Here is a 26,587-nt window from a genome sequence, read left to right as displayed (position 1 = left end):
GGTAAAGTGTTCTGTATATTTCTCTCAGGTATGCTTGATTTAGAATATCGATCAAGTCTTGTATTTCCTTGTTGATCTTCTAACAAGACATTCTATTCATTTTGAAAGTGCTATACTAAAGTCTCCTACTATTAATGTAGACCTATCATTTCTCCTTTCAATTCTGTCAGTTTTTGCTTTGTATATTATGTGGCTCTGTTGTTAGGGGCATATATAATTGTAATTATTACATTTTTCTTACTGAATTGTTCCCTTTATTAGTATATAATAATGGTCTTTGTCCCTCATAACTGTTTTTGACTTAAAGTCTATTTTATCTGATATTATATCCACCCCACCTATGTATCTGTTTCTAATTGTATAGTATATCTCTTTCCATCCTTTCACTTTCAACCTACTTGTATTTTTGAATTTAAGGTGAATGTGTTTCAGACAGCATATAGTTGGTTGTTGCTTTTTTATCCATTCTGCCAACCTCTGTCTTTTGACTGGAAAGTTGAATCTATTTACATATAAATTCACTACTGTACACGCAGGACTTTTTTCTGTCAATTTGCTATTTAAACTTTGTGTGTCATACCTTTTTTGTGCCTCAGTTCTTCCATTAATGCCTACTTTTATTGTTATTTTTTTGTGTGTTTTACCGTATTGAGTGCCTTCTTCTTTCCTATCTGGCTATAGTTTTCTTCTATTTTCCTTGTTGTTATCATGGCATTAAAATTTAACATCCCAAATATATACCTTTCATGTCTTGTTTTGAATGTCCAAAAACATAGATTTAGTATTACTTTTTTTGCATTTGCATTTTAGTATCTGCCGAAGAAGTGGAGTTATATTAAAAAAACCAATACAATAGAATGATATTGGCACATTTAATTAACCAAATGGTTTTCTTTACTAGAGGTCTTTATTGCTATATTGTGCTTTGAACCACTGCCTAGTGTCATTTCCTTCTAGCCTGAAGAACTCCCTTTAGTATTACTTGAGGGCACATCTAGTGGTGTAGTGGTGATGAATTCCCTCAGATTTGTTTATCTGGTGCGGCGGCTTGCTCGGTCGGTAGAGGTGGGGTCTGGCTGCGGACGAGGGGTCGGTCCAGTTCTGGACGAGGGGTCGGTCCCGCTTGGGACGAGGGGTCGGTCCCACTTGGGACGAGGGGTCGGTCCGGCAGCAGACGAGGGATCGGTCTCACAAGGGGTTGTGCGGTTCGGCTGACGGGGTCGCCCGGCGAAGCCGGCGACGAAGGGGTCGCCCGGAGAAGCCGGCGACGAAGGGGTCGCCCGGAGAAGCAGGCGACGAACTGGGGACAAGGGAGGCCAGGCCCTTGTCGGGGGCTCTCAGGACTGGAGGGCACACGGCAGAACTACCGCGGAGACAAGGTAAACACGCAAGTCCACTTTACTGGGGGAGAGGCAACAGTTTTATAGGGGCTGGGGAAGGCTGATTGGTCGAAGCCATGCCCTGTTCTGATTGGTTGCCGGCGAAAGGTCAGTGGGCGGTACTGGACGGGGGAGGGGTGGTGGTTAGGGATTGGCTGTCGCTGTTGCTGGGGAAAGGGGCAGGGTTTAGGGATTGGTGGCTGCTGTTGCTGGGGTGGAGGGCAGACTTGAGTTTCCCGCCCACGCCTGGCTGTTGCTGCTGTCGGGGGAAGGGAAAAGGGTGGGCTGGATTTTTCCGCCCACACCTGGCTGTTGCTGCTGTTGGGGGAGGGGAAAAGGGCAGACTGGATTTTTCCGCCTATGCCTGGCTGTTGCTGCTGTCGGGGGAGGGGAAAAGGGCAGACTGGAATCTTCTGCCCTGGGCCTGCCCAGGGAGAAAGAAGAAGAAGGGTGCTGCCCCACAAGGCATTGTGTGGCGCTATCCGGGAGGAGGGGCGGCCGCGGAAGCATGGCCGCCGAGAAGGGGAGACCCAAGGGCACTCTGCGCCCATGCCGAGCTTCCTTCAGGGGTGGCGGTGAGTCCGACCAGCCACCCTATTATGGGGGCAGCGGCTTGGCCTGCCGCAGCTGCTCCCCCGCCAGGCCAGCAAACCACACTTCAGCCTGAGGGGTGACCGCAATCTGGGACTGTCTTAATCTCTCCTTCATTTTTGAAAGAACATTTCCTTCCATATAAACCTCTTACTTGGCATTTGTTTTCTTTCATCACTGTAGTTATTTTAATACCTTCTTGCTTTCATAGTTTCTGATGAGAAATCAGCATTCTATCTAATTGAGACTCCCTTATATATAACACAATGCTTTTCTTTTTCAGGTTTCAGAAATCTCTACTTGTCCTTTGCAATTGATAGTGTAATCAATATATGATGAGATGCATTTATCTTCATGTTTATCCTGTTTAGTGTTCTTTGGGCTTGTTAGATTTGCATATTCATGTCTTTTGCTAAGTTTGCAAAGATCTCTGTAATTATTTCTTTGACTATTCCTCTGTTTTTTCCCTCTTTCTTCTCTTTCTGTAATTCCCATGATGCATATCTTGGTACATTTGATGGAGTCCTAGAGATGTTGTAGTCTATTATAGTTATATATATATATTTCTTTCTACTCCTTAGCCTGACTTATTTCAAGTGCCATGTTTTAGAGTTCACTCAATCTTCTGCCAGCTCCAATCTTCTCTTGAATTTTTCATTTCCATTATTGTGGTCTTCAACACCACAATAGTTTTGTATGGTTCTTTTTTTAAAATTTCTATCTCTTTACTAAGATTCTTATCTACCTCATTCCTTGTTTTCCTGATACCCTTTACTTCTTTATGTGTTTTACTTTGTCTTCTTGACCACTATTAAGATAAATTTTTTAAGGACTTTGTTTTGTATGGCTACACTCTGGTCTTCTTCATTGGTATTTTCTAGATTTGGATGGACCTTGACTTCCTGTTTCATTGTTTGCCTTGTACCCATTTGCACACTGTACATTTTAATATTTTTAAATGGTAATGTGACAGTTTGAATTTAGTGGATTCCAAAACAAAAATTATGTTTTTACACAAATCTATTCCTGTGGGTGTGGTACCCTTTGATTGCATTAGATTCACTTTAGATCACTTGATTTGATTGCTTTTGGTTGAACTACATCAGTGGGGCATGACTCAGGTTGGATCTCTGTATTCTTGTTAGGTCTTTTATAAATGGAGACACATAGAGATACACACACACAGAAAGGAAGTCACCATTTTTGACCCTGAAGATTGGGAGAGAACTTGAGAATCACTAGTACCCAAAGCATAAGTACAAAGCCCCCAAGAGGCTGGGCCCATGGCTCAAGGCTGAGGAGACAAGCGATATGCCTAATAGCTCACAGCTGAACTTAGGAAGAAAGTGGAACAGTCAAGACTGAGAAAGGAGGCCCAGAAAGAGGGAAGACCTATGAATGGTTGTTCACAGCTGAGCTCTAGGTGATAGTAGATTCTGAAAGGATTGCAGGAATTTTGGCAGTGCTTAGCCCTATCTTTGCCATGTGGCAGGACCCAAGGATGACCAGTAGCTGACTTTGGTAAAAAAACATCCCTGCTGATGCCTTGATTTGGACATTTAATGGCCTTGGGATTGTAAGATTTTACCCTGAATAAAATCCCCATTAGAAAAGCCAACCCATTTCTGGCACTTTGCATCAGTAGCCCTTTGGAAAACTAAGAAATAAATTGGTACCAAGAGAGTAGAGTTATGCTGCTTGAAATTTTCATAAATGCTGGAATGACTTTACAAATGGGTAAGAAGCATTTTTTAGAGGAATTGTGAGGTGCTTGATAGGAAAGTCTAGATTGCTTTGAAGAAACTGTTGATGAAAATATGGATGCTAAACATAGTTCTGATAATGCCTTAGATTAGGAGTTCTTAATCTTTTATGTTCCATGGATCTCTTTGCCAGTCAGGTGAAAACCACAGATTCCTTACTAAGGTCACACTATACTGCATATTATTTAATAAATATATCACATACACACCAACATATCCCCACAAGAATAATGTTTTTTTGAATTTCAACTCAAGCTCATGGACTCCTGGTTAAGAAACCCTGCCTTAGATGGAAACGATGAATGCGTTATTGGAAATTGTAGGAAAGGTGATCTCTGTTTTAAAGTGCAGTGAACTTGGCAAAATTGATTTCTCATGTTATATGGAAGGCATAAGTTGAAGCTTGGATATTTAGTTGAGGAGATTTCGAAAGTAAATGTGGAAAATGTGGCTTGGCTTCCCCTTGCATATTCGAGTAAAATGTGAGAGGAAAGAGATGAGCTGAGAACAGAACTCCTAGGCTCAGAGAAACCAGAAGTTGATAGTTTGGGAAACCCCTTATTTAAAGAAGGTTGGTTGTCCCCTCTGTTTCTCAGAAGACAGACTTCCCTCCTCTGGGATTTGGAAGCTGTTATGCCTTTGCCCCAGTATGTCTGCTTCCATAGTTTCTTAAAATCAATCTCAAGGTTTCTGGAGCGCAAATTCTTATTAGGGCACATGGGAGAGAACTTTCCCAAGTCAGCCTTTCCAACCAAAACAGAGCCAGGCATCCATGAAATGGGGGCACAGACTGGATCTAAAGTGCCCTGTGGAGGGGATCAGGAAAAGGGCCAAGAACCTCCTCCATAGCTCCCCCAAACCAACCATTCTTGGCCTGCCTAGCAAATCAACAAACTGTCCCCACAGCCTTGAGGAAGTGTAACATCTTTAAGTCTCCTGGGCATGTTAAAACAGTGGCTGACCTCAGGGCCAGGCCTCCTGCAATCTGAAGTCCCTACTCAAAAGCCCTGATCACTATTGGCTGTGCCTACCCTGGTCTTGAGGAAGAGGATTTTTATTCCCCTTTGTATCACCAGTGAGCTAGTCAGGGGCTTTACTCCAAAGTGGCATATGACAAGAGTGTGTGGGAGGTTACCAGTAGCTACTACGTGGAGAGAGTAGTTTATTGTTCTTTACCCTAATTTTTTAACCTCTTCCTGCCATTCCTTCCTGCATTCTGTACAGTGTCTTTATGGACTCTGGAGTTTCACAATAGTTGTTTCAGACAGTTCCTGCCTGTTTAATAGTTGATCTGGGGGAAGGACTGAGTCCTGGAGCTCCCTACTGTGCCATTTTCCCACAATCCCCTATTGCCTCCCTACTTAGATACGAGTCATCTTTTGTCCTATATATTTTTAAGAGAGATAGTTGCTGTATTGGATTCCGATTTCAATGGTTATTAAATTTTGCTGAACATGAAAACCAATTAACTGGGGAGTTTTAAAGATCCCCATAACTAGACCGTACCCCATTTCAATTAAATCAGAATCTCTGAAGGTGAAACCCAGGCATTGGTATTTTTTCCAGGTGATTCCAACATATCACCATGTTTGAGTACCTTGCTCCTAGAAATTTTGCTCCTTACCATTACCGTTTGTACAGTTTCTCCGTATCACCCATGTAGTTTTCCAGTCTCTACCCAAACAGCCCTAATAATAGCCTGCCACTAAAGCTCTTAGGTCAATTTAAAATCTGTCACTTAACCTTCCACACTTTAGTTTCCATGGGATAATACTTTTTTATTTAGTCTATCTTACCATGGCAGTATGTACACACCAAAAGCCAGATCTATAACCCCCTGAGCTTTCTCTTCCCAAGGACAGCCTCTTTATTTCTTTTAACTGCTTTTCTTTATCCAATACTGTTCTTCTGAATAGAATAGTTGTCAGCATGATATTTTGGAAAGAATTTGGATTTTGAATTCAGAATGCCTATGGTTTATATTGCACATGTGCTACTTGCTAGGCTTCTGAACTTGAACAGGTTATTGAATTTCTTAGCCATCTTCTGTCACAAATAATGCTACCTCTTGTAACTTTTGTGAATATTAAATAAAATACACAGAGTAGGATTAAGACTTTTAAAAGCTTTGAACACTGAAATATACAGGGTGATTACAATCCCCTTCACTGCCCACATGAATAATTCAGATGAAAACCACTCCAATAGATAATAAGAGTAAGGGCATCAAGTTAAGTCTAACTTTTCCCCCAATGATAACTATATTGATTTTTGTTTTGTTTTTAATTAAACACCAAATGCATAAGTTCTTAAATGTGTTTCTTGATACCTTTATTTTGCTTGTACCCCAAAGATAATCTTAGTTTCTCTCGAGTAATTCTGTGCTAGAGTCAGAATGCAGCTGTGCATGACAAATTTGAGAGTGGGACAGACATAGATTTTTAGGCAAGTTATTTAATATCCTCCATAAGCTTCAATTTTCTAAATTATAGTGAAGATAACACTTGCTTCAGAGGGTTATTGTAAAGATTAAATAATGTATGAGAAGTACATGGGAAACGGACTTTGGCCCAGTGGTTAGGGCGTCCGTCTACCACATGGGAGGTCCGCGGTTCAAGCCCCGGGCCTCCTTGACCCGTGTGGAGCTGGCCATGTGCAGTGCTGATGCGCGCAAGGAGTGCCGTGCCACACAGGGGTGTCCCCCGCGTAGGGGAGCCCCACGCGCAAGGAGTGCACCCATGAGGAGAGCCGCCCAGCGCGAAGGAGGGAGCAGCCTGCCGAGGAATGGCGCTGCCCACACTTCCCGTGCCGCTGACGACAACAGAAGCGGACAAAGAAACAAGAAACAAGACGCAGCAAAAAGACACAGAAAACAGACAACCAGGGGAGGGGAGGGGAATTAAAATAAAAATAAATAAAAAAAGAAAAAAAGAAAAAAAAAGAAAAGTACAGATAAGTGATCAAAAATGGTAGATATGGCTGTTTTAGTTTGCTAAAGGCTGCCCATTCAAAAATACCAGAAATGGGTTGGCCTTTGTTATGGAAATTTCTTAGGGTAAAAGCTTACAGTTCTGAGGCTGTGGAAATGTCCAAATCAAGCCATCGTTAAAAACACTCCTTCTCCAAAAGTCAGCTGCTGGCAGATCGTCAACTCTTATCGTTTGACAAGGCAAATGGTGGTCAGACTCTGTCTCCTCAAGGCTTACTTTCTCCCTGAGCTCAGCTGTGGGCGATCAGGCCTACGGCTCTGCCTCCCTGGACCTTGGGCTTCAGCTTTGTGCTGCTCTGCTGATTCCAGCCTGCAGCCTGATTGTCTCAGACTCCCTGGCTTTCTCCTTATACTTTCTCCCCAAGCTCAGCTGTGGGTGATCCTGGAGGCCTCTCTCACATGAAAATGGCAGCTCTCTTTCTCTTTGTTTCTGCAGCTTCTCCTATTTCAAAAGGGTCCCAGCAAGAAAGCCAGGACCCACCCATGTCATGCTTCAATGAATTACTCCAATTAAAGGCCCCTATTGAATTCAATCCAATCAAAGAATCCCACAATTTAATCAAAGGCCATTTAAGTACATGATCTCATCAGAAAGTCCTGCATAAAATATGCACAGGAATGAGTTGGCTTTAAGAACATAATTTTCCAGGATCCACAAAAGACTCAAACCAGGACAATGGGTAGCAGTTAAGAATGTGGTCTCTGATGCTGAAATATTTGGATTCAAGTCTCAGCTTATGGTTTGCTGGCTCTGAAACTTGGTGCAAATCACCTAATGTTTTTGTCTCAGTTTTCTTCTTAGAAAATGGAGATAAAAATTCACCTACCTAGTAAAGTTGATGTGAGATTAGAATAATTGTGCTTTTAACATTCTTAAAGTAGTACCTAACACAAAATAGCCCCTCAATAAATGTTAGTTATGCTCACTTTTATTAATATAATAATATAAAACAAAATATAAAATCACCTGTTAAGCATGTAATGCATGATGGCCCACTTTTCTTTAAGTGAGGTGCTAATGGATGAAGTCATGACTGAAATGTAGAACAATGCCTGCACATTCCTTACCCTAGGAACACATTGATACATTTAATTAATATAACCTGAAAACACACTTATATTTCATTCACCCAAAATGACCTCAATTCCAATTAAATTTTAGACATTTTAAGAATTAGAAAGCTTTTTACTAATTTTTTATGACTTTCAAATCACACTTATATATTCTTACGATGCCTGAATAAGTATTGCTATAAGAGAAAACTTTTAAAAACATTTCTGATCAAACCTGACATTATACAAGAGTGTGATAACTAAATTTCAATCCTTGAGATAGAAGCTTGAGGTTCTTATCACCAAAAAAAATACATTCAGAAACACTTGTCTGGAATAGCTTGATTTAGCTCAGCCAGAATCTCATTACTTTAAAAATCACTCACTCTAGCATCTGTTTGGACTGACCTTCCCTAAGTCATTTAATTACTCTGCTCCTTAGCATCATCATCTTTGTATTAGTCAGCCAAAGGGGTACTGATGCAAAATACCAGAACTCTGTTGGCTTTTATAAAGGGTATTTAGGGTAGAAGCTTACAGTTCCAGGCCATAAAGTGTAAGTTACTTCCCTCACCAAAGTCTGTTGCCACGTGTTAGAGCAAAATGGCTGCTGACATCAGTCAAGAGTTCAGTCTTCCTCTTCTTCTTATGGCTCCTTGGCCCCAGCCTCTTCCAATATCAACTGTAGGCTTGGATGAGGCCGGTCTTTCCAAAGGCTTGTTTCTGTCTGGGCTCAGCAACTCTGTTATCTCTACTAGGCCAGCTGTAGACTATCATGCTAATGGCTCATCTCTCTTCCTGGTGCCTCTGCCATCTCTATGGAGCTGTCTCTATTCCTCTGTTTTCTTCTCCTGCCTGCTTACTTCCCAGGGCTCCAGCTCAAAACTCCAACCTTCCTCCTCTGCCATGTGGTTTTCTCTGAGTCCCTGCCTAACAAAGGGGGTGGGGACTCAATGTTCTACTGATATGACCCAATCAAAACCCTAATTATACTTTAATCAAGCAAAAGTGAAACCTCTGGATTTAATACATTCTAATTTGTCAAGAGGAACAGACCAGTTTACAAACATAATCCAATATCTCTTTTTGGAATTCATAAACAATATCAAACTGCTATCATCTGTAAAATGGGAATAATGTTTTCTAGCACATAGGAATTTTGTAAGGATCAAATGAAATGGCAAATATGGAAATATATTGAAATATGTAAAAATATTTATTTGTATATGGCATATGACAACTTTGTGTAAAGTATGTATAATTATGTTTATATATGTGTGTGTATACATGTAATATATATGGTCAGACTTGCTGCTTTCTTAAGCATATGCTAGGAAAATGGTACTCAAAGTAGCTATGCCAGAAGTTTGGAGATTTGCCTCAATAATTTAACATTCTCATAGTGACTATTTGAGAATATTTAATTTGCATGAAATATAACTAGTTTAGGAATAAAGTATTTGCATTTTATACTGGTTAGTGTGAAAAGGAATTTCATTTTAATTATGATATTCTGCAATTAAGTTTCATAGTCTACTGACAAATTTTAAAATTCAAGCTTATTCATTTTGCTTTATCTGCCTACAATAAGATCTAAAATTATTGATTTTCCTAAATATATATCACTTGAAAGTTATCTTATAAAATGAACACACTGACTGCAAAATATTTCCAGAGGACACTGACTTCTGAAAAATAATGGGCCCATATTTTCATAGCAATTTTCCTAATGCACACCTTCAGCAGAGTCCCTTAGCTATCTACCTTTGCTTCCACTTTTTCAGTTATCAAGAACATGTTATTTGATATATGTGGAAATGAAAATGGTAAAAGTAGGTGTTAGAAAATATGAAAGCTGATATCCATGAAAAAAAAAGTTGAAAAGTTGGGATCATTTAGACAGAAAAACAAAGTTGGATACAAAATGGCATTAATTATCATTAAAATTTGAAAACATTTTTCAAAACAAATACTGCAAAGTTTTTCTAGTAAAAGATTAGGAATTTCAAGGAATAAAAGTTTCTTTTATTTTCTTTACCTTAATACATATAAAACATAGAATAATAATTTTTAAAAAATCAATATTAATTGTCAAGATAAAGGAACAACTTGAGGTCTCTTGCAATTCCATCATTTCACAAGAATAATGCTTGTTTCCAATGCAGACCTTATTCTAAAAAAAAAATAAAATTGGGGACCAATGAAAAAATAAAAAGGGAAATAGAGGGAAAAAAAAAAAGGAAAATGTAGCATTTGAAAATGTTACCAAAACTATAAATATGCTCCTTGCTGACTTTTAACAAATTGCCAGGATGAAAAATTAATGGTGGGTGAGGAAGAGAGTGCCAGCTAATTTTCCTAAAGCACATTTATATTGCATATAGAGTGTCCACTTCAGGAGAGCATGCATTATTTTTTTATTAACAAAGAACTGCAAAGAAAAAGTACTGCTCTCTTTGTGTGTGTGTGTGTGTTTGAGACTTTACATTTCCCACAGTTTTATCATTTTAATAACAATGGGAAACAGATAGTTGCTTGCAAAATAAATGAAGAGTGGTTGTAGTTAACATTATGTATGTAAGTTTTAATCATTCTTGTTTCTTATGTTTTAAAGGTGTGGAATATTTTATCAATAATAAGTAGTTTTGCCTTATTGTTTACTTAAAATCATTCTAAACTGGTTATCCCTTAATAGTGCATTTTATGTGCTCCCATCCAGCGGGGGTGAGTTCTAGGACCTGTGGGAAGGAGCTGGGGTAGGGGACGAGAAGAATGGAGGCAAGACAGGATTCTGATCAAGCCTTGTTTATTGGGGGTAGAACATGGGAATATATACTGAGGGAAGGGAACGTGTCCACAGGTAATAGGTTGGTCTTGCGTGTGTCAGACGTCCAGGAAGGGAATTGGCTGAAAGTTCACAACGGGTCTGTAGAGTTTCGCACCTTGCGCATGCGTGGTGCTGTGGTTACCAGAGTTGTGGCGGGAAGGGGAGAACAAAGAAACAAGGAGGAAGAAGAAGGAGAAAATGGTGGGGCAGGGTTGTGAAATCCGCCGTGTTGTTGGAGGCTGTAAATAGGTTTTACAGTGGGTGGCTCCCCACATTTATGAAAAGAATTATCCAATTCATCTTTAATGCTTAAAGTTTCCTTTATTTTTTGTCTTAAAAAGAGAGTCCTGAATGTTTTTTTCCTATGACACACACACTGTATTTGTGATGTTGTGGAATTTAAGAGAAGTTCAATTATTTGAGTATAGAGAGGCCAGGACTCAGGAATGATTTTGAGAAGGAAAAATGGTTTATTGACGGCCGGCCGGACTCGGGAGCTTTCAGTTTGAATCCCAAGCCCCGAACAAGATTTTCAAACGTCTTTTATACAGAGAGGAAAGGCCAAATGGTCCCTTTGTTTCAGTTCTCAATAGGCTTCAATTAGCATATATCTCTTCCACATCTTAGGTAAGCTTTTAGCACGGACTCCAGACATTCTAGATAAGCCTTGGTTTTTGCATTTCCCCTAAATACTTAAAGTTTATAGCCCTTGCATTGTTAAACATTTCCTGGGACTGCAGCCTCTTACCTTTCTACACCCACAAGTCAAACAACTTAATTATCTCTGAAGAGACACAGAGCCTTCCACCCATAGCCCACATCAGTGAGACATATATTTTATGAAGCATAATGGATTTTTAAAGATCTGTGCTACCGTCGTTAAGTTTAGAGAATGCTGAACAAAATTTTTAGGCTATTTTGACCACTATTCACATCAGTGGTTACTCAAAGTAAAATCTGGTTTCCATAAGAGGACAAAACTCTCATTAACAAAAAAAGTATTACTGACACATTGCAAAGAGAAATATAACATCCATCTGAATGTTTATGTTGCTAATCTATCTTTCTAACATTCCTTTCCTACATTTGATTTTCTTTATGTTGTTTGACTAAAATACTTTTAGGCAAAACAGATTAGCCTTAATAGAGGATAAAGTTATTGTTCTTGATATTGATCTGACTAAACTATGAGAATGAAATAGAAAGAACTTAATGACTTTCCTTATAGATCTCACTACTATTTTCAATAGCCACTGACTTTAACTTTTAACCCATCAGAGAAAAGATAGAATAATTTCACCTACCAGATACTTACATCTGATATTGTTCTTAAAATGGCTTTTTATAAGTGTAATTTGAAGTTTTTCAGTAAACTAAATCACACACTATTGAATACTTATATAACGTACACACAAAAAAAAATTCATTCACCAACACAAGGATCTGAGGTACTCTGAATTAGAAGGATATTCCAGATAATTTAAGAATTATCACATTTATATTAGGTTTTGATTTTTTTTGCTAGCACATGTCCCTATGAAGCTTTCTGCCTATTTTAAAAGTGTATAGTGAACAAAGATAATTAACATTCATTTGACCATTCCATATCATCAAAAATAGGACACCATTTATCCTACTCTAGATTAACTCAAAGGCCACGTTTACTTTGTAAAGCTGTTAGGCATAAAGCTTGCTGAACTTGATGGGCATCTTCCCATAGCTCTGCCCACTTGTTTCATGAGTTGTTTGTCCTTAAACTTGTTTATTCTACTTGTAATTATTATTTTAATTACTATGTTGCTAGGCAAACTAATTAAATATTAGGTAAACATAAAATAGGCAAATGAAAATAAATGAGTTTTTAAAACTGAATTTAATGTTTTAGAAAGTCTTCTGAAATCACTGAAAGATTTGGAGGAAAAATGTAAATTCATAAACAGAATATACATTCAGATTGTTTTGCAAGGATCTTCACATCTAAAGTCACTTTACATTAACTTAAACTGGAATTTGAGAATGATGCACTAGGGTGTGAGTTTGTAAGTGAGAGGCACTGAAAGACACTCAGAAGATTCTTATTGAAGACAAGGCCTTGTCTCATTGTTAAAGAATGATGAATGAATGAACTTCTATGTGTTTTCAGTTAAAATAAAATATTTAAATCTTCAAATGCCTTTGAAAAAAAAGATTTCTTGGTCTTACAGACTTCCTTCAGTTTAGCTGATCAACTGGCCAGATCTTTTCAAATGAGAGAGCATTGATTCAGTGTATTTTATCATACACTTTGACCAGAGGAAGGCTATATAACCTTATTTTCTGGGATAGTAGATACAATATTTTCCCTATGACTTATGGATTATTTTACTTTCAGGTCCATATTTCTCCCAAGTCTCTGAATATTTTGCATGTCTGATTTCCAAATCTTTTGAATATCACTATATCTTCAATATACAGGCATACTGTTCATATTTAGCCCAAGATAGAAACAGCAGAATTATCATCTCCTTCCTTACATTCCTCAAACTGAATCTTTTCAATTTTTTATTTCTTTTAATAGCAAGTGTGAATATTATTTGAGAAAGTGACATATATACTTAAAGTAGTAGCTGAAGGTAAACTTGCAGTAAACTTGAGGATCAAGCCTAGAATTTTGAATTCTGGCTGAGGGGTGGGGTGGGGTGGCACTAATGGCTTAAGAGTATTTGTATATATAAGGACTATCTTTCAAACAATTAATCTCTTAGTTCTTTGTTTTTTATTTGCTTTTGGGTCCTTTATCCCTCTGTTCTGTAATTTATCTGTAGTTTATTATAACTAGTACATGGTGTCAGAGTGAGAACAAAATTAGAGAGACTATTTATCTGTCTCTACCAAAAATAGTAATAATAATTTAATAGACTGTCCTCAATATTAACTTACTTTTTCCTGCTTCTGTAGTGTGAAAAGTACTGACATTTAAAAGACTTTAATTTCTATTGATAATAAATGAATGTACTGCCAGAGATGAGGTCTCTAAAATAATTAGAAGGACTCATGTCAAGTCTTTCAGCCCCTCATATTAACACACAGTGCATGCTGGTTCTTATTGTTGAAAATGTCAGCCTTTTTGATAAGTGTCCTCTGGGAAATGGTTCATTCCATTTCAAAGAGATATAATAAGAGAAAAGGGCTTAGGGCAATATTTAAGCAATGAAAGAAACACAAGGCATTTATGACTAGCTGGGAGGAACTGATTGCCTTTGGCGGTGCCTTGGGAAATCCCCAGAAACTACTGTAAGTTGTGATTATATTATAACTTAAAATAATAAAAAGGATGCAGAGAAATTTGTGCTAACCTTATGGGTGATATGGTATTTCATATTCTCAGTGTGCCATAAGAATTCATGCCCACCTTCTGTTTTTCTTACTAAAGTACTGGCAGAAGATGTATTATTGAAAATTGAAAATTGGTCAGTTTAAGGGCAGAAAAAAGAAAGCCAAAACCATATAAGGCATTATGTATTTTTCCATACCTTAAATAAATATCTCTCATAAAACTTGTAAATGTTTTAAAATTAATGATCTCAAACTCGTTCTGTGACTGTTAAAATAATCTCTATAATGATGGTAAATAGGTTTAGAAGAAGGCAAAAAATAGGAGGATAAATGTAATTGTATCAGTGCATTTTTAATATGATTATTTCCTTAATAGAAATATAAATGTTTAAATCCAGGAGCATTATTTGGGGGCTGTGAAGACGTGATACGTCATTACCCGCACAGGTTTTCATTTCTGTGTTTCTGCTAGGATGTTGAAAAAATAAAGGAAGGATCCCACCAACCCTTATTATTTTCCCTTTATTTTTAATATTTCATTTCTCTTTCCATTATTGGTAGATAAGAGATCTAACACCAGATCATACTTACCTAACCATCTTCATTTTAGGGCACCATCTTCAGAGGCATTGTTGATCTTTAAAACATGGCTTAAGAATTATGTTTGAAATGTGATCTGAAATGCTTTCAGTTGAAAGTCAGCCTGGTTATAATTGTTTTTGTTCATGTAAGGACAAACTGTACAAAAGGTACAGTCTGTTTAAAGGCATTTTTGCTTTGTGAGTTTTGCCTACTACCGGTTTTGATTAATGAACAAGTGACTATTGCTACATGTCATTCAAGGTGGCAGATCAAGGGCATGCCTTGGGCAGGCACATGCTCCAAGAGAGATTTTAAGAGATATAATATTTGATATGTTCAATTTGAGAACATCAATAAAGGATTAAAATAAATATCTAAGCAAGTACAAACATAGTAAAATACTTTCTTGTATAATATAGGTACATAAAATGCACACACCTGAGTATTTCCTAACTTAAAGGAATATCCAGGAATTTTAGTCTTTCCTGGACTATTAATCCATGTTTCTTTATTAGCTCTTGAAGATGATTCTGGATGGTGTATATAAACTTGAAATATTACTATTTTAAATTTAAATATAAATTCCACCTAAACTCATGAGAATAAGAATATTTATATATTTATCAGAAATTTCCTGTCTTTTTAAAAATTCATATAATTTCACATTTTAAATGTTTGTATTAACTAAGTCCTATTTTTTCTGCATGTTTATAAAACAATGGGACTGGGAACAAATTTTCCTTTTATTTCTAATCATTTTATAAGTTCAATACTTTTCTCTGTATGTGAAGGCTTAGACAAATTTAACTATTTTCTTGAACAAATTATTTTTTCTTAAGGTTTTCCATTATCAAGAGAAATTCCAAGATAATGCAATTAAAATTCTAATTTTCTAAAAATTTCATATCCCCTTGACTTCTAATTAAGTAATTTTTATCATTTTACAATCCTTCAATCTATCTGCAATTCTGAGATCCAAAAATATATATGCAAAATATCTTAAAAACCCAAAGGTTTTATATGACTTAATTGAAAGTCAAATATCTGAATTGATTTGAACTGACTAGAGGCTATTTATTACCTTTGTTTGTTTTAACTTTAATTTTAAAGAAGTTTTAGATTATAATAATGTTACAAGAAAATATAGGGGCCATGTAATCCCTCTTCTTCTCACATAGTTCCCTATTAATAGCATCTTACATCATTGTGGTACATTTTTACAATTGGTGAACAAATACTGAAGCATTGCCACAAACCATGGTCTATAGTTTATGTTACGGTTTAAAGTTTGCACAATACACTTTTATAGGTTTAACAAAATGTGTAATGGCCTTTATCTAAAATTGCAATATTAAGCAGAACTATTCCAAAGCCCTAAAAATACCCTGTTCTCCAACTATTTTTCCCCCTCTCTCCCCTCAGAACCTCTGGTAAACACTATCTTTATATCAATGTTATACGTTCTTCTGTTACTACAATAATAGTAAGTCTACTTTGGTTGATAACTGCATTCCCCCCTTCTGTTTGTTCATTCCTCAGTCTTGAGGATTTGGGGATGGTAATGCCTGCTCTGCATCAGATTGAAAGGGTGCTTAGATTTTATGGCACATACGCAAAAGAATTGTTTTGCTTGCAGTTATAGATATTCTTTGCTTTTTAGGATGAGGGTTTTACATCATCATTTTGTTAGTTGTCCTGGGCAAATACTATGATCTGGAAAGTAGGTTGGCTGCAACTCTGCTGAGATTCAGGGCTCAGCTGGCATATGAAGAGACCAAAGATTTAAGTCTCTGGGACATGTATTTAATGGGTATAGTGCTAATTATAGGTTCAAGTAAAAGAGGTAAAAGAATCATGTTCAGGGAAATTATAAATGAGTCTAACTCTGTTACATTGGGGAATTAGGTTATCATATATACCAAGGTAAGGCCCATCGATAGGTATTGATTTCATGGGGTTGTGTGCCTTGCCTATAGTGTCTGGATGTCTCTAGATATCTTGTATGCACCCGTTTGAGGCTTGGCTTGTTGTGGTAGTTAGAGTGATCCACCTGAGACATGCATAATCGTAATCTCTGGAATGACTTCCAAACTCACTTTGAAATCTCTTAGCCATAAAAACTCTTTTGTATTTAATGTTTCCCACTTTGGTCAATATCTTTTTCTAAATGCATTGCTGCTTGGCACTTGATACTAATCCCTCAGTGCCAGAGAGACTCATCCTTGAGAGTCATGTCCCATGTTGGGGGAAAGGTAGTGAGTTCATTTGCTGAGTTTGCCTTAGAGACAGGCCACATTTGATTAACAAGAAGGTTTACAGGGTGTAACTCTTAGGCAACAGATATTATTAGGCTAAGTTTCAATTTTGCAAGAATAAGGTACGTAAGTACAAGTATTAATATTGAGGGCCTGATGTATTAGTATGTATTATTTTATTAGGCACTGCCTATGTACTCTAGAGATTTTTTGCTACTCTATTTGAGAATGTAGCAGGACTCTATATGATGGGATTTAATATTTTGTTGGTTATTGTGTGGGTCTCCAACCACTGAGAGAAAACCCCATTATCACATGAACACATTCATATTCCATAGAGGCATGCCCCAGATGTGCCCTTTTCCACACATTCTCCTACAACTGACACCCTGAACCAGGGACCCTACCCTGCCATAGTGGCCAAAAGAACACCCCCCCAATTATATTCTCAACCACAGTCCTCTACCTCCACGGAGTTCACCTTTTTCTTCCTCCAGCCTACCCCAGTTTTATGTATAACTCAACCCATCCACTCCCAAATACTCACACTCACACTCCAGCATCATTATCCCCACTCACTTCGCTACTGTTTGTTTTTAAATCACAGTAGAGATATTTTTGCTGCAGAAACATGAATGCCTTTGATTACAGCAGCTCTAGAACTAGGGGTGTTATATTACAAATTCTGAATAAATCTGAATTTGAAAAACTCTTGGCCAGAGGCAAAATTTTGGATGAGGTATTAAGAATTTTTTTATAGCCATATTTCCTTTTCATCCCTAGCACTGTTTTGCTTTATTGCATGTGTTCTTGAGGTCAGTGAGTAAGTTTTGAATTCTTATTAAATTTTGGTTGAGATATTATTTTAGCATTTTTCTCAGATAAAAATCATGTTGGCTCTTGACCCAACCAGATTTTATATTCTTTTCTATCTCCTTGTTTAAGACTATGCCTTCAATCTCTTTTTACTAAATGCTTCCAAATGAGTAGGAAAGTATTAAGGAGGCTTATCACATTGTGTAAGACATTCATTGCCTTTTTTTCATGGATTTATGCTTTTCACATTAGCTTCCTTTTCCAGAGTCATGCGTTCATTTCAGGTCTTATTTACAACTAAGATTTTTTTTTTTTGTAAATGAAAATCACCATACCCACATGATTCATAGAACAGCTTCTAGTTGTATGGCTCCTGCTCATTTTCATCTTGATCAGAGAAGCTCAGCGAGGTCAAGGTAAACTCCTGGAATATGGGATACCAAGAAACTTGGTTCTAGACCTGTCACAGCCACTTTCTGGCTTTCTAAGCATGCAAGTTTATTTTGCTACTTCTTACTCTGTCCCATTCATGGAAATGGGAAAGATACCACATCATATGAAGATGATATATGCTTCAGAAAAATTTGTCATTGCAAAAATAGCAATATATGTGAAATAAGCATATGGTGAAATATAATATTAGCTAAATGAAAGTAATGATATCCAAGAATTTTCTGTGTGTGGAAAAAGGGAAAAAGGCCCAGGAAAGCATTCATTATCTGATGGATGTTCTAAATTGAATTGCAGTTAAATGAATACTGGCCTGTTCATTACCATGGTTTGGTTAAACAAATTATATTCCTTGATTTGGATAAAGTAATACATGTAATAATTGGTAATTATTGCTTCAGTTAATAGCTTTAAATTATAGGTGGAACTTTTATAAACTTTTTAGAAGAGAAGCAAACTGGAGAAACAAAATTTAGTTGTCAAAGCTCCCTAAATATGTTCTTTTAACAGATTCTAGGTTGTTTTTGCTAGTCAGTCTTTCCTAAGCATATTAATTTTTCCTAACCCTGATTAGTCTTCTTATAGTAATATCTGATTATTTATTATCCCAATAAAGGCACTACCTGAAAAATAAAGATTACTATGCTTGCTATTAACTGATACACATATATTAGGGTATAGATAAATTCTGGGCCTAATATATGAACCCTTTTGAAATGTACTATCTTGAATTTGGCATTTCATTAAAAATAATAAATTTGTCCACATTTTGTCTTTATGCTGAAATACGATGTCATTTTTAATTAACATATAGCTAAATAAAATTACCTGGAAAAAAATGCAAAGGAAAATACAGATGGACAGCAGACACTTGTAAAAAATCCGAATAAAAAACTTACCTGTGTAGAAATAGGTAACTGGAGGGAAGACCTGGGAGCGGAGGTTATACTCCAGGGAATGTATACCAGGCAACATCAGGTTTTTCATTGGAATGAATGAAGTGCTATATACTATGTTGCTTAGGGCCTTTTAGGTGATAATTTAAAACCAAAGTCTTCTCCCTCAAAATTCCATTTAGCTGCTCTGGATTCGCCTAATTGTGACCCTCCCCACAAACAGCTGGAAGTTTTAGAAACTAAGAGACTAACTTCTACATTCATGATATCACAAATATATTACTTTCTCATAATTTACATTTTGTTTCAGTGGTAACATTGTTTCTGTTTTTTAATTGGAATTAATGTGACCCTAACAAGGATGAGTACTTGGAAATAAATTTTCTAATAAACAGGAAAACTAATGTAGTTTTTGCTTTCTATTCTGTGATTCAACAATATGGTTATAATGAAAATGTTTTTAATTTTTGTTTTTTGGTTTTTTTTAGTTTTTGTTACTAAGACTTGAGGCAACTCATTTAAAGCTCTAAAAGTTAAAAAAAAAACTCAATAAATTTGCCACACAAAAATAATGAATTTTTTCATCAACAGTACATAGTGAATTATGTCTTGCATTTTAGTGTCAAATAAACCTATTTATATATGTTCTAGTTTAGGACTAACCAGATTTAGGCAGATCCTCAATCTGATCTAGGTCTTTCTTGGATTGCTTTATACCTCAATGACACAAATAGGAATTTATTCACTCCTAATGCAATGCTCGAACAGTACTTAGAAGTTACCTGCACTGCTTTCTGCCTTTGGACTCAAAGTGGAAACATCAGCATATGGAAGATCCGGCTGGCATTGTTCAGTGCTTGGGGGTGAATGACTGAGGGGATTGCTGCTACTAGTCCGCACTTGGGTCTCTAGAGCAAGTGGTGCTTTTACTCAGCCGAGATTGCAATCCTCTGATTAAAATCTATTCATAAATTTTTATCTAGAGCAAATTTTTAAAAAGCTATCCCAGGCAAATCCCAATAGGCCATAAGCAAAAGGATATTCTTCTCCCTATATAAATTAGGAATACAAACACATTCTCAAAGGGAATTTAAGCAAGGGATTCACATGTCTTATTTATCCTCTCAATGCCAGAATCAAATATTTTACAAGATAAATTCTCTCTTTGATCTACTCTTATAGGAACCAAGGCCAAAACATTAGCATTCCTGACCTTATTAGAAGGAAATTTGATTAATTACCAGAAATAGGTTTTTTTTTTGATCTCCATTTCATCTATTTTACTGGTCTTAAAAAACTTGGATAGTTTCTTAACCAATTCTAAACTGATTCTAAAGTAACTTAATCAATTATATAAAGAGTTTCCTCTTGTACAAAAATGGGAATAATGATACATAAAAGTAAAATATGGGACTGTTTTAAGGATTAAATGAGAATGCATTTTAATGTACTAAGCACAGGAACTTTACAAATCTATTTCAAATATTCCTGTCATTTGTAACTTATTATATTTATAATGAACTATTGATTTTCACAGAGATCTGTATTTATTTAATATTTTTAAAAACTACTCTTTCAGTGTATTTTAATGCAATTTTGTGACATAGGATGGTGCTAGGAATAAAAATATGCAATTTGATTGCAATATTTGTTTGCAGACTTTTGGAAATTGGAGGCATACAGCAAATACTCAGAATGTGGTGTTCTAACTTTGGTATCTATCATACATAATTAATATTTTCATTTAAGAATTTTTCCTTCCATTTGACCATGGCAATTTTTAGTGATCACCTATTGTTCATGCACAGATTAGGTCTGTTTTATGAGGGTTTTATTTTGTGTAATATAATATTTGAGATGGAAAAAAAGGATTATCTACAAATGAATTGCTTAGTATAAAAGACTTTGAGAACATGTTGGCTTCGGCTAAGGAATTGGCACAAGGGAACCTACTTTTTAAGGAGGCCACTTCATAAGTTTCATGTGTGTTCTACTTTTTACAAAACATCCTTCCTGTCAAATTTAAATGTTCCCATATATTGTTGCAATTTTCCTATTTCTTTCTCTTTTTGGCACATTATACACTTTTTAAACTTAATTTCCTACATAATTTATTTTAATATATATTTATCTACAAATAGTTATTTGAAGGTCTTAATAAAAATAGCCTCTTAAACCATCTCTATTTATTTTATATTATTATTTTTCTTTATTCACCTCTCCACCAGTTTCTACTGTAACTAATGCTGACATCACTTGCTCCAAAAAAAAAAAATGTGTTTTATTTACAGGGCACAGCTTATGGAAGTGCTCCTGTACCTTCTCGCAGGCAATTATGTGAGTCTCTTAAATTTAGCTCTGTGTTGTAAACATGACTATGTGTTCCTGTGCTGTAGCATGGCATGCTGATTGAGACCAAATGCCCTAAGGTCAATATGCAATCCCCAGTGTTGTATATTACCTATAATGTGTTTGTAGCAAATGGTTCCCTTTGCCTCTTCCTTATCTGTTTGTCATTATCCAGCCCATTTAAGAAAACTGCATTGCAATGTGGCCAGGCACTGAGATTTCAGTAATGACTCAAAGTCTGGGGCAAAGTAAGAATTGACTCTTATTTAAGTTTATTTTCATTTAGCAATAATGATAGTACTTTCTCTGTTAACTGAATCGGTAAGCTTTGTTAAATCCTAACTTCTTTTACTTAAAAGAGCTCTTATATTACGCCCAGCTGTGCTTTGGCACAGCTTATGAGACTTCTTTTCTAGAAAAAGGGAAATCCATTAAAAGAAATCTTCATTTTAGTGAAATTTAAACAACCTTGACTTTCTAAAGACCTTAGACTGCTACTAAAGCCAATGTATTGAGAAAAATTGAAATTAATATTTAAATTTTTAGAAAAAAGTCCCAGATTTTACAACCTTGTTCAGCTGTATTATAAACATATATACTTCATCAAAGAGTCGGATGCCTGCATTTCAGTTCAGGAGAGTTCTTTGACAGGTTGTCTGCTGTAACATAAACTTTTTTTCAATGAGAGATGTATACGTAAATTTAATATGCAGAATCTCCAAAGTGCCATCAGACTTTGAGAAAAAGCTTTCTTCATTGCTCATTTTCATCCCTGTCGTTTCTCTTTCTCCACACCAGCATCCATGAAAAATCATAGCTGTCTACCTTCATAATAGATTGCTATAGCAATATTCCTATTTATAATTGTTGTGCCTACCAATAAATGCCAATTAAATTCATTTTAATATGATATTAAAAGTCATTCAAAGATACAATCCTGTTTTGCATACTACTTGTCTTCACTACTAGCAGAAAAAACATATGATTTGATAATATTCCCTGAGAAGGATCTGTGAATCAATTTTTAAAAATGTAGCACACTGGAAATTATGAAGTTAGCTAAACAACAAGCAAAAATATGTACTCCACTATCTCCTTTCTCAAAAAGGAATTTAGAAATTTGGGATTCTTAGGAAATAAATTTGTGGAAAAAAAATGCTAATGTGAGTAGATAATGAGATTTAGATATATTAAAATTTCACCTAAAATTAAATATTCATCCACAGAGCTCACATTATCTTTTGCAGCTATTTCTTTTTATTTATCTCTTTATCATCTAACTTTTTCAAGTAAACTGAAAGTCTGGTTTATTTTTTTTTAGGTATTGATGCAGTATTAATTAATATAAATTAAAACCTAAAATGAGAACTTCAATGCATAATTATTTTGTTTTAGACTTACCTTTAGTTTAAGGAACAAGACATTGCTGTAAAAATAAGTGATATTGCATTGAATATAGAGGAAGATTCTTATTTTGGGAATGTAAATTTACATCAGCTGTGAAATCATGATTATAAACATTAATGATATAGAAATATTATACTGAATGTGAATTAAATTTATTTCTTACTGTCACAAAATAAATGTGCATAATAAGAAAAATAATAATGGATTCTTGAGATTTCAGATGATTTTGTTCTGGTTAAAATAGAGTTAACCCTGTTAAGAACAGGAAGAAAAAAAATGAAAGACGGATGTTTTCTCTAAGTCTGAGATTAATCATAAATTGAAATTTTTACCTTGCCTCCATATATAACACCATAAAATGAATGTTACTGTTATAAACACAAGGACTTGAAAATATTAAACATATAAAACACACTAATGAACTGGGAATGGTAATGATCCCAGTTACATTTCATCAAGTTCAAGTTTTAGGATGTTAAAGTTACATATTAGTAGAGTCTCTTTAGGTATTTGTCATTGTAGTGCTAATCAAAAGATACTATATAGAAAGAGTAAATGTTTTATTCTATATGCAAAGGTCAGAATATTGATATTGAACATCTTCCTTCCTACCCTTTTCCCTAAAAGTCAATATCTATTTAGATATCTTAAAGGTGATTCTAGTATTTTGTATTTTTAACTATGTCAGTAGCTATAACTAATACTCTCTTAAGGTTGTAAAAAACCAAACTTTTGTTCATTTGTTTTTGTGGGTTTTTTTTAATATTAATTATTAAGGATTTCCCCTTATTTCTTTATGACTGTCACTTTAACCATTTCAAAAATAAATTCAGTTACAACATTTTCTTGGCAAATAATCCTAAGCAGAATCTAGGAATGCCTGGGGGTAATGGGACAACAATTGCTGTAGGGAAGGCACAAAACTCCACCTAGATACATCTCCCCTATTTTCCATACTGAACCAAAGCCTAAAATGCAGATGGAATGTACATTCTCCTTAGGGCCCTGGGAAAACCAATTACTGCTGGGGGAGAGAGCAGATAAAGACCCTTAACTCCTGGGGCAGGGAGGAACAATACATAGTGGGCCCAGAACCACAGTGGGCCAGGGCACTGAGAAAGTTATGTCTGTGAGACCTAAGGACATAATGCCGCCTAAGAATTAAGCTTAATGAAAAAAACTGAGAATGAATGCCCCCTGTCTGCACCATGGGGTAACTAGTGTGAGTAACAAGTAATAGTGATATAATGCTGGGAAATTTACAAGAGTATGGAGACCTTCTCTTTGGCATATGCAAACAGAAAGACCTAAAGTTCAGAGAGTGGAGCAGACATTAAGAAAAACTCTCTGGCAAACTAGACCCCACCCTTAACACAAGACATGGCTAGAGAAATTTGAAGTATCTGGGCAACCACCACATATAATAAATGCAACCTAGTTCAACTTCTGCCTAGGGTACCCTAACTTCCACATTAAAGCCTAGCAGAAGGAAAGGCATGCCCATTTTGAGACATAACTTTCATGGACCTCAGTCTCTACCTTACTACACAAGAGGTTTGGCTTTCAAAAAAAAATTATGAGGCATTTAGTAAAGTAAGAAAAAGGAACACTCTACCAAGTGACAAAGGTATCGATGAATCAGACTCAAGTATGACACAGATGTTGGAACTATCAGAAAGAGGAACTAAAATAATGATGATTTATATGTTAAAGACATTATTGGTAAAGTTGGACAACATGGAAAAAGCAGATGTGTAATTTACACATCGGATGTGTAAATTCTTCTAAGAAGAATCAAATGGAAATGCTAGATATCAAAAGCTCAATAACAGAAATTAATAATTCCTGTGATGGTCTCATCTGTAGAATAAACACAGTGAAGGAAAGAATCAGTGAACTTGAAGATAGGTCAATAGAAATTATACAAACTGAAATATAAAGAGGAAAAATTGTGTGTGTGTGTAAGTGTGAGACAGAACATAACATCTAATAGTTGTGGAGCAATATAAAGTAGACTATCAAATGTGTAATTGGATAAGCAGAGAGAGAGAAGAGAGAGGACTGACTGGAAGAAATAGCTGAGAAATAACAGGCATGAATTTTGTAAAATTAGACACACACCAAATTACATATCGAAGAAGCCAACAGAACACCAAACAGAATATAGGAGAAATGGAGGAGGGGTGGAGAAGGAGAAGGATTGTCAGTGGTGGCAGCAACAACAACTACAACAACAGGCATGTGTATTCAAACTGCTGAAAATCAAAGACAAAGTCTGAAGGCACCCAGAGGTGGGAAAACTACACATTGCATGCAGAAGAACAAAGATAAGAATTACAGCAGACCTCTCATTAGTAATCTTATAAGTTTCTGAAAGGAAAAACAAACAAATGAAACTCCTCAGAATTCTATGCGCAGTAAAATTATCTTTCAAAAATGAAGGTGAAATACTTTCTCAAACAAACAAAGCTGAGAAAATTATTTGCCAGGAGACCTGCGTTACAAGAAATATTAAAGGAAAAAGTGAAGAGCATTGGAAATGGAATAAATAAAACTAAAAATAAACATTGCTCTATAAAAATATTATATAGGAAAATTGTGTTATTTTCTATGATTTATGCATTGACTTATTATTTAAATTCTGAAACTTAAATTACATTTACTGCTATTATCAAAATGATCATTTTCCCAATGCATTTGTAAATTATGATCTTTATTTCTGAAATAGCTATTTTGTGGGTATTTCTTCCCATTCATTTATATGTATGCATTTTATATAGCAATACAGTTTTACAGTGGTTAATAACATTTAATGATGAAGCAAATATTGAATGCAATAGTACAGAGGAGAGGTAAGAACCAATACTATTAAAAGATGAATGATCCAGTGAGTCATTTATTATTCCATATTTCTAAACCTTAATAATTATAATATGTATTGTTATGTTGCAGCCCCCTCTGATCCCAAGTTAGCATACTGTATTCCAATATTAATTAAATATATTAAAACTAATGTTTGAGCTCTTTGAACCCGAATATTAATTTTATATTATTACATTTATTGACTGAACTTTTATGGTTATCAAGGGTTTTCTCTTCTGAAATTATTCTAATATATAGAATGACAACATTTAAATATAGGAAATTGGAGTACTAAATATGAGAGACAAAAAATATGGCATACTAATAATATAATTAAGAATAAAAATAACATGATCTTGCTTTCATAGTTTTAAATAATTAGCAAGCTAAGTAAATGAATCAAGTTAGTGTCTGTAAGAATTAGGAATAATTAAAATACTCTCAGAATTTTGGATATTTTTGATCATTAATCTGGCTTCATTATCCAAATAGTTGACTTTTTCCTATGCCTGTTCATATGTATTATTTTACTATATCACTGTATTAATTTTACTAACCACTGTATTAATAAACATTTGCAAGCAAAAACAAGGTCTATGTTACTGAGAGCTGGAACTTCCCTTTATGAAAGTTTATAGATAGATTACAAAAGATCACTAATGGCATATAAAAGAAAGTCTGGATTAAGGCCACACATTGAAGAAATATATTACTAAATATAATTTAAGCTTAGTAATTACAACCCTGTTTTAGTTTCCTACTCTGCTTAAAGCAAATGCTATGAAATGGTTCAGTTTGAACAATGGTAATTAATTAGTTTACAGTTTTGAGGTTGAAAAAATGTCCAAATCAAGTCATCATCAAGATGATGTTTTCTACCCAAATACTGGCTGCAGGTAATTCTTGGTTGCTCTGTCACATGCTGAGGCACACGGCAGCATATGCTGGTATCGTCCAGGTTTCTCTGATTTCAAGTCCTGCTTCCATCACTTACTTTATTCTCTTTGTCTGGATTTACATTATCTTATTAAAAAACTCCAGTAACAGGATTAA

At 35.6% G+C, this 26,587-nt stretch overlaps 1 protein-coding gene across 9 annotated transcripts in view; it reads left to right on the top strand.

Moving 5' to 3' along the window:
- The window catches only part of CCSER1 (coiled-coil serine rich protein 1), a 1,483,327-nt gene that overhangs the window by 1,120,929 nt on the left and 335,811 nt on the right, over nucleotides 1-26,587 (top strand). For 5 of the 9 annotated variants that reach the window (XM_058295480.1, XM_058295456.2, XM_058295444.2 and 2 more), the window contains one exon: nucleotides 21,208-21,253. The exons of the other annotated variants lie outside the window; for them this stretch is intronic. In XM_058295480.1, the coding sequence (XP_058151463.1) occupies nucleotides 21,208-21,253 (46 nt within the window). The remainder of the gene's footprint in view (nucleotides 1-21,207; nucleotides 21,254-26,587) is intronic. 9 annotated transcript variants of the gene reach the window in all.

Source organism: Dasypus novemcinctus, chromosome 1, assembly GCF_030445035.2.
Source record: "Dasypus novemcinctus isolate mDasNov1 chromosome 1, mDasNov1.1.hap2, whole genome shotgun sequence".
NCBI classification, from domain to species: Eukaryota; Metazoa; Chordata; class Mammalia; order Cingulata; family Dasypodidae; genus Dasypus; species Dasypus novemcinctus.
The sequence above is the reverse complement of the archived record's forward strand: the minus strand, read 5'-3'. Positions and strand labels throughout refer to the sequence as shown.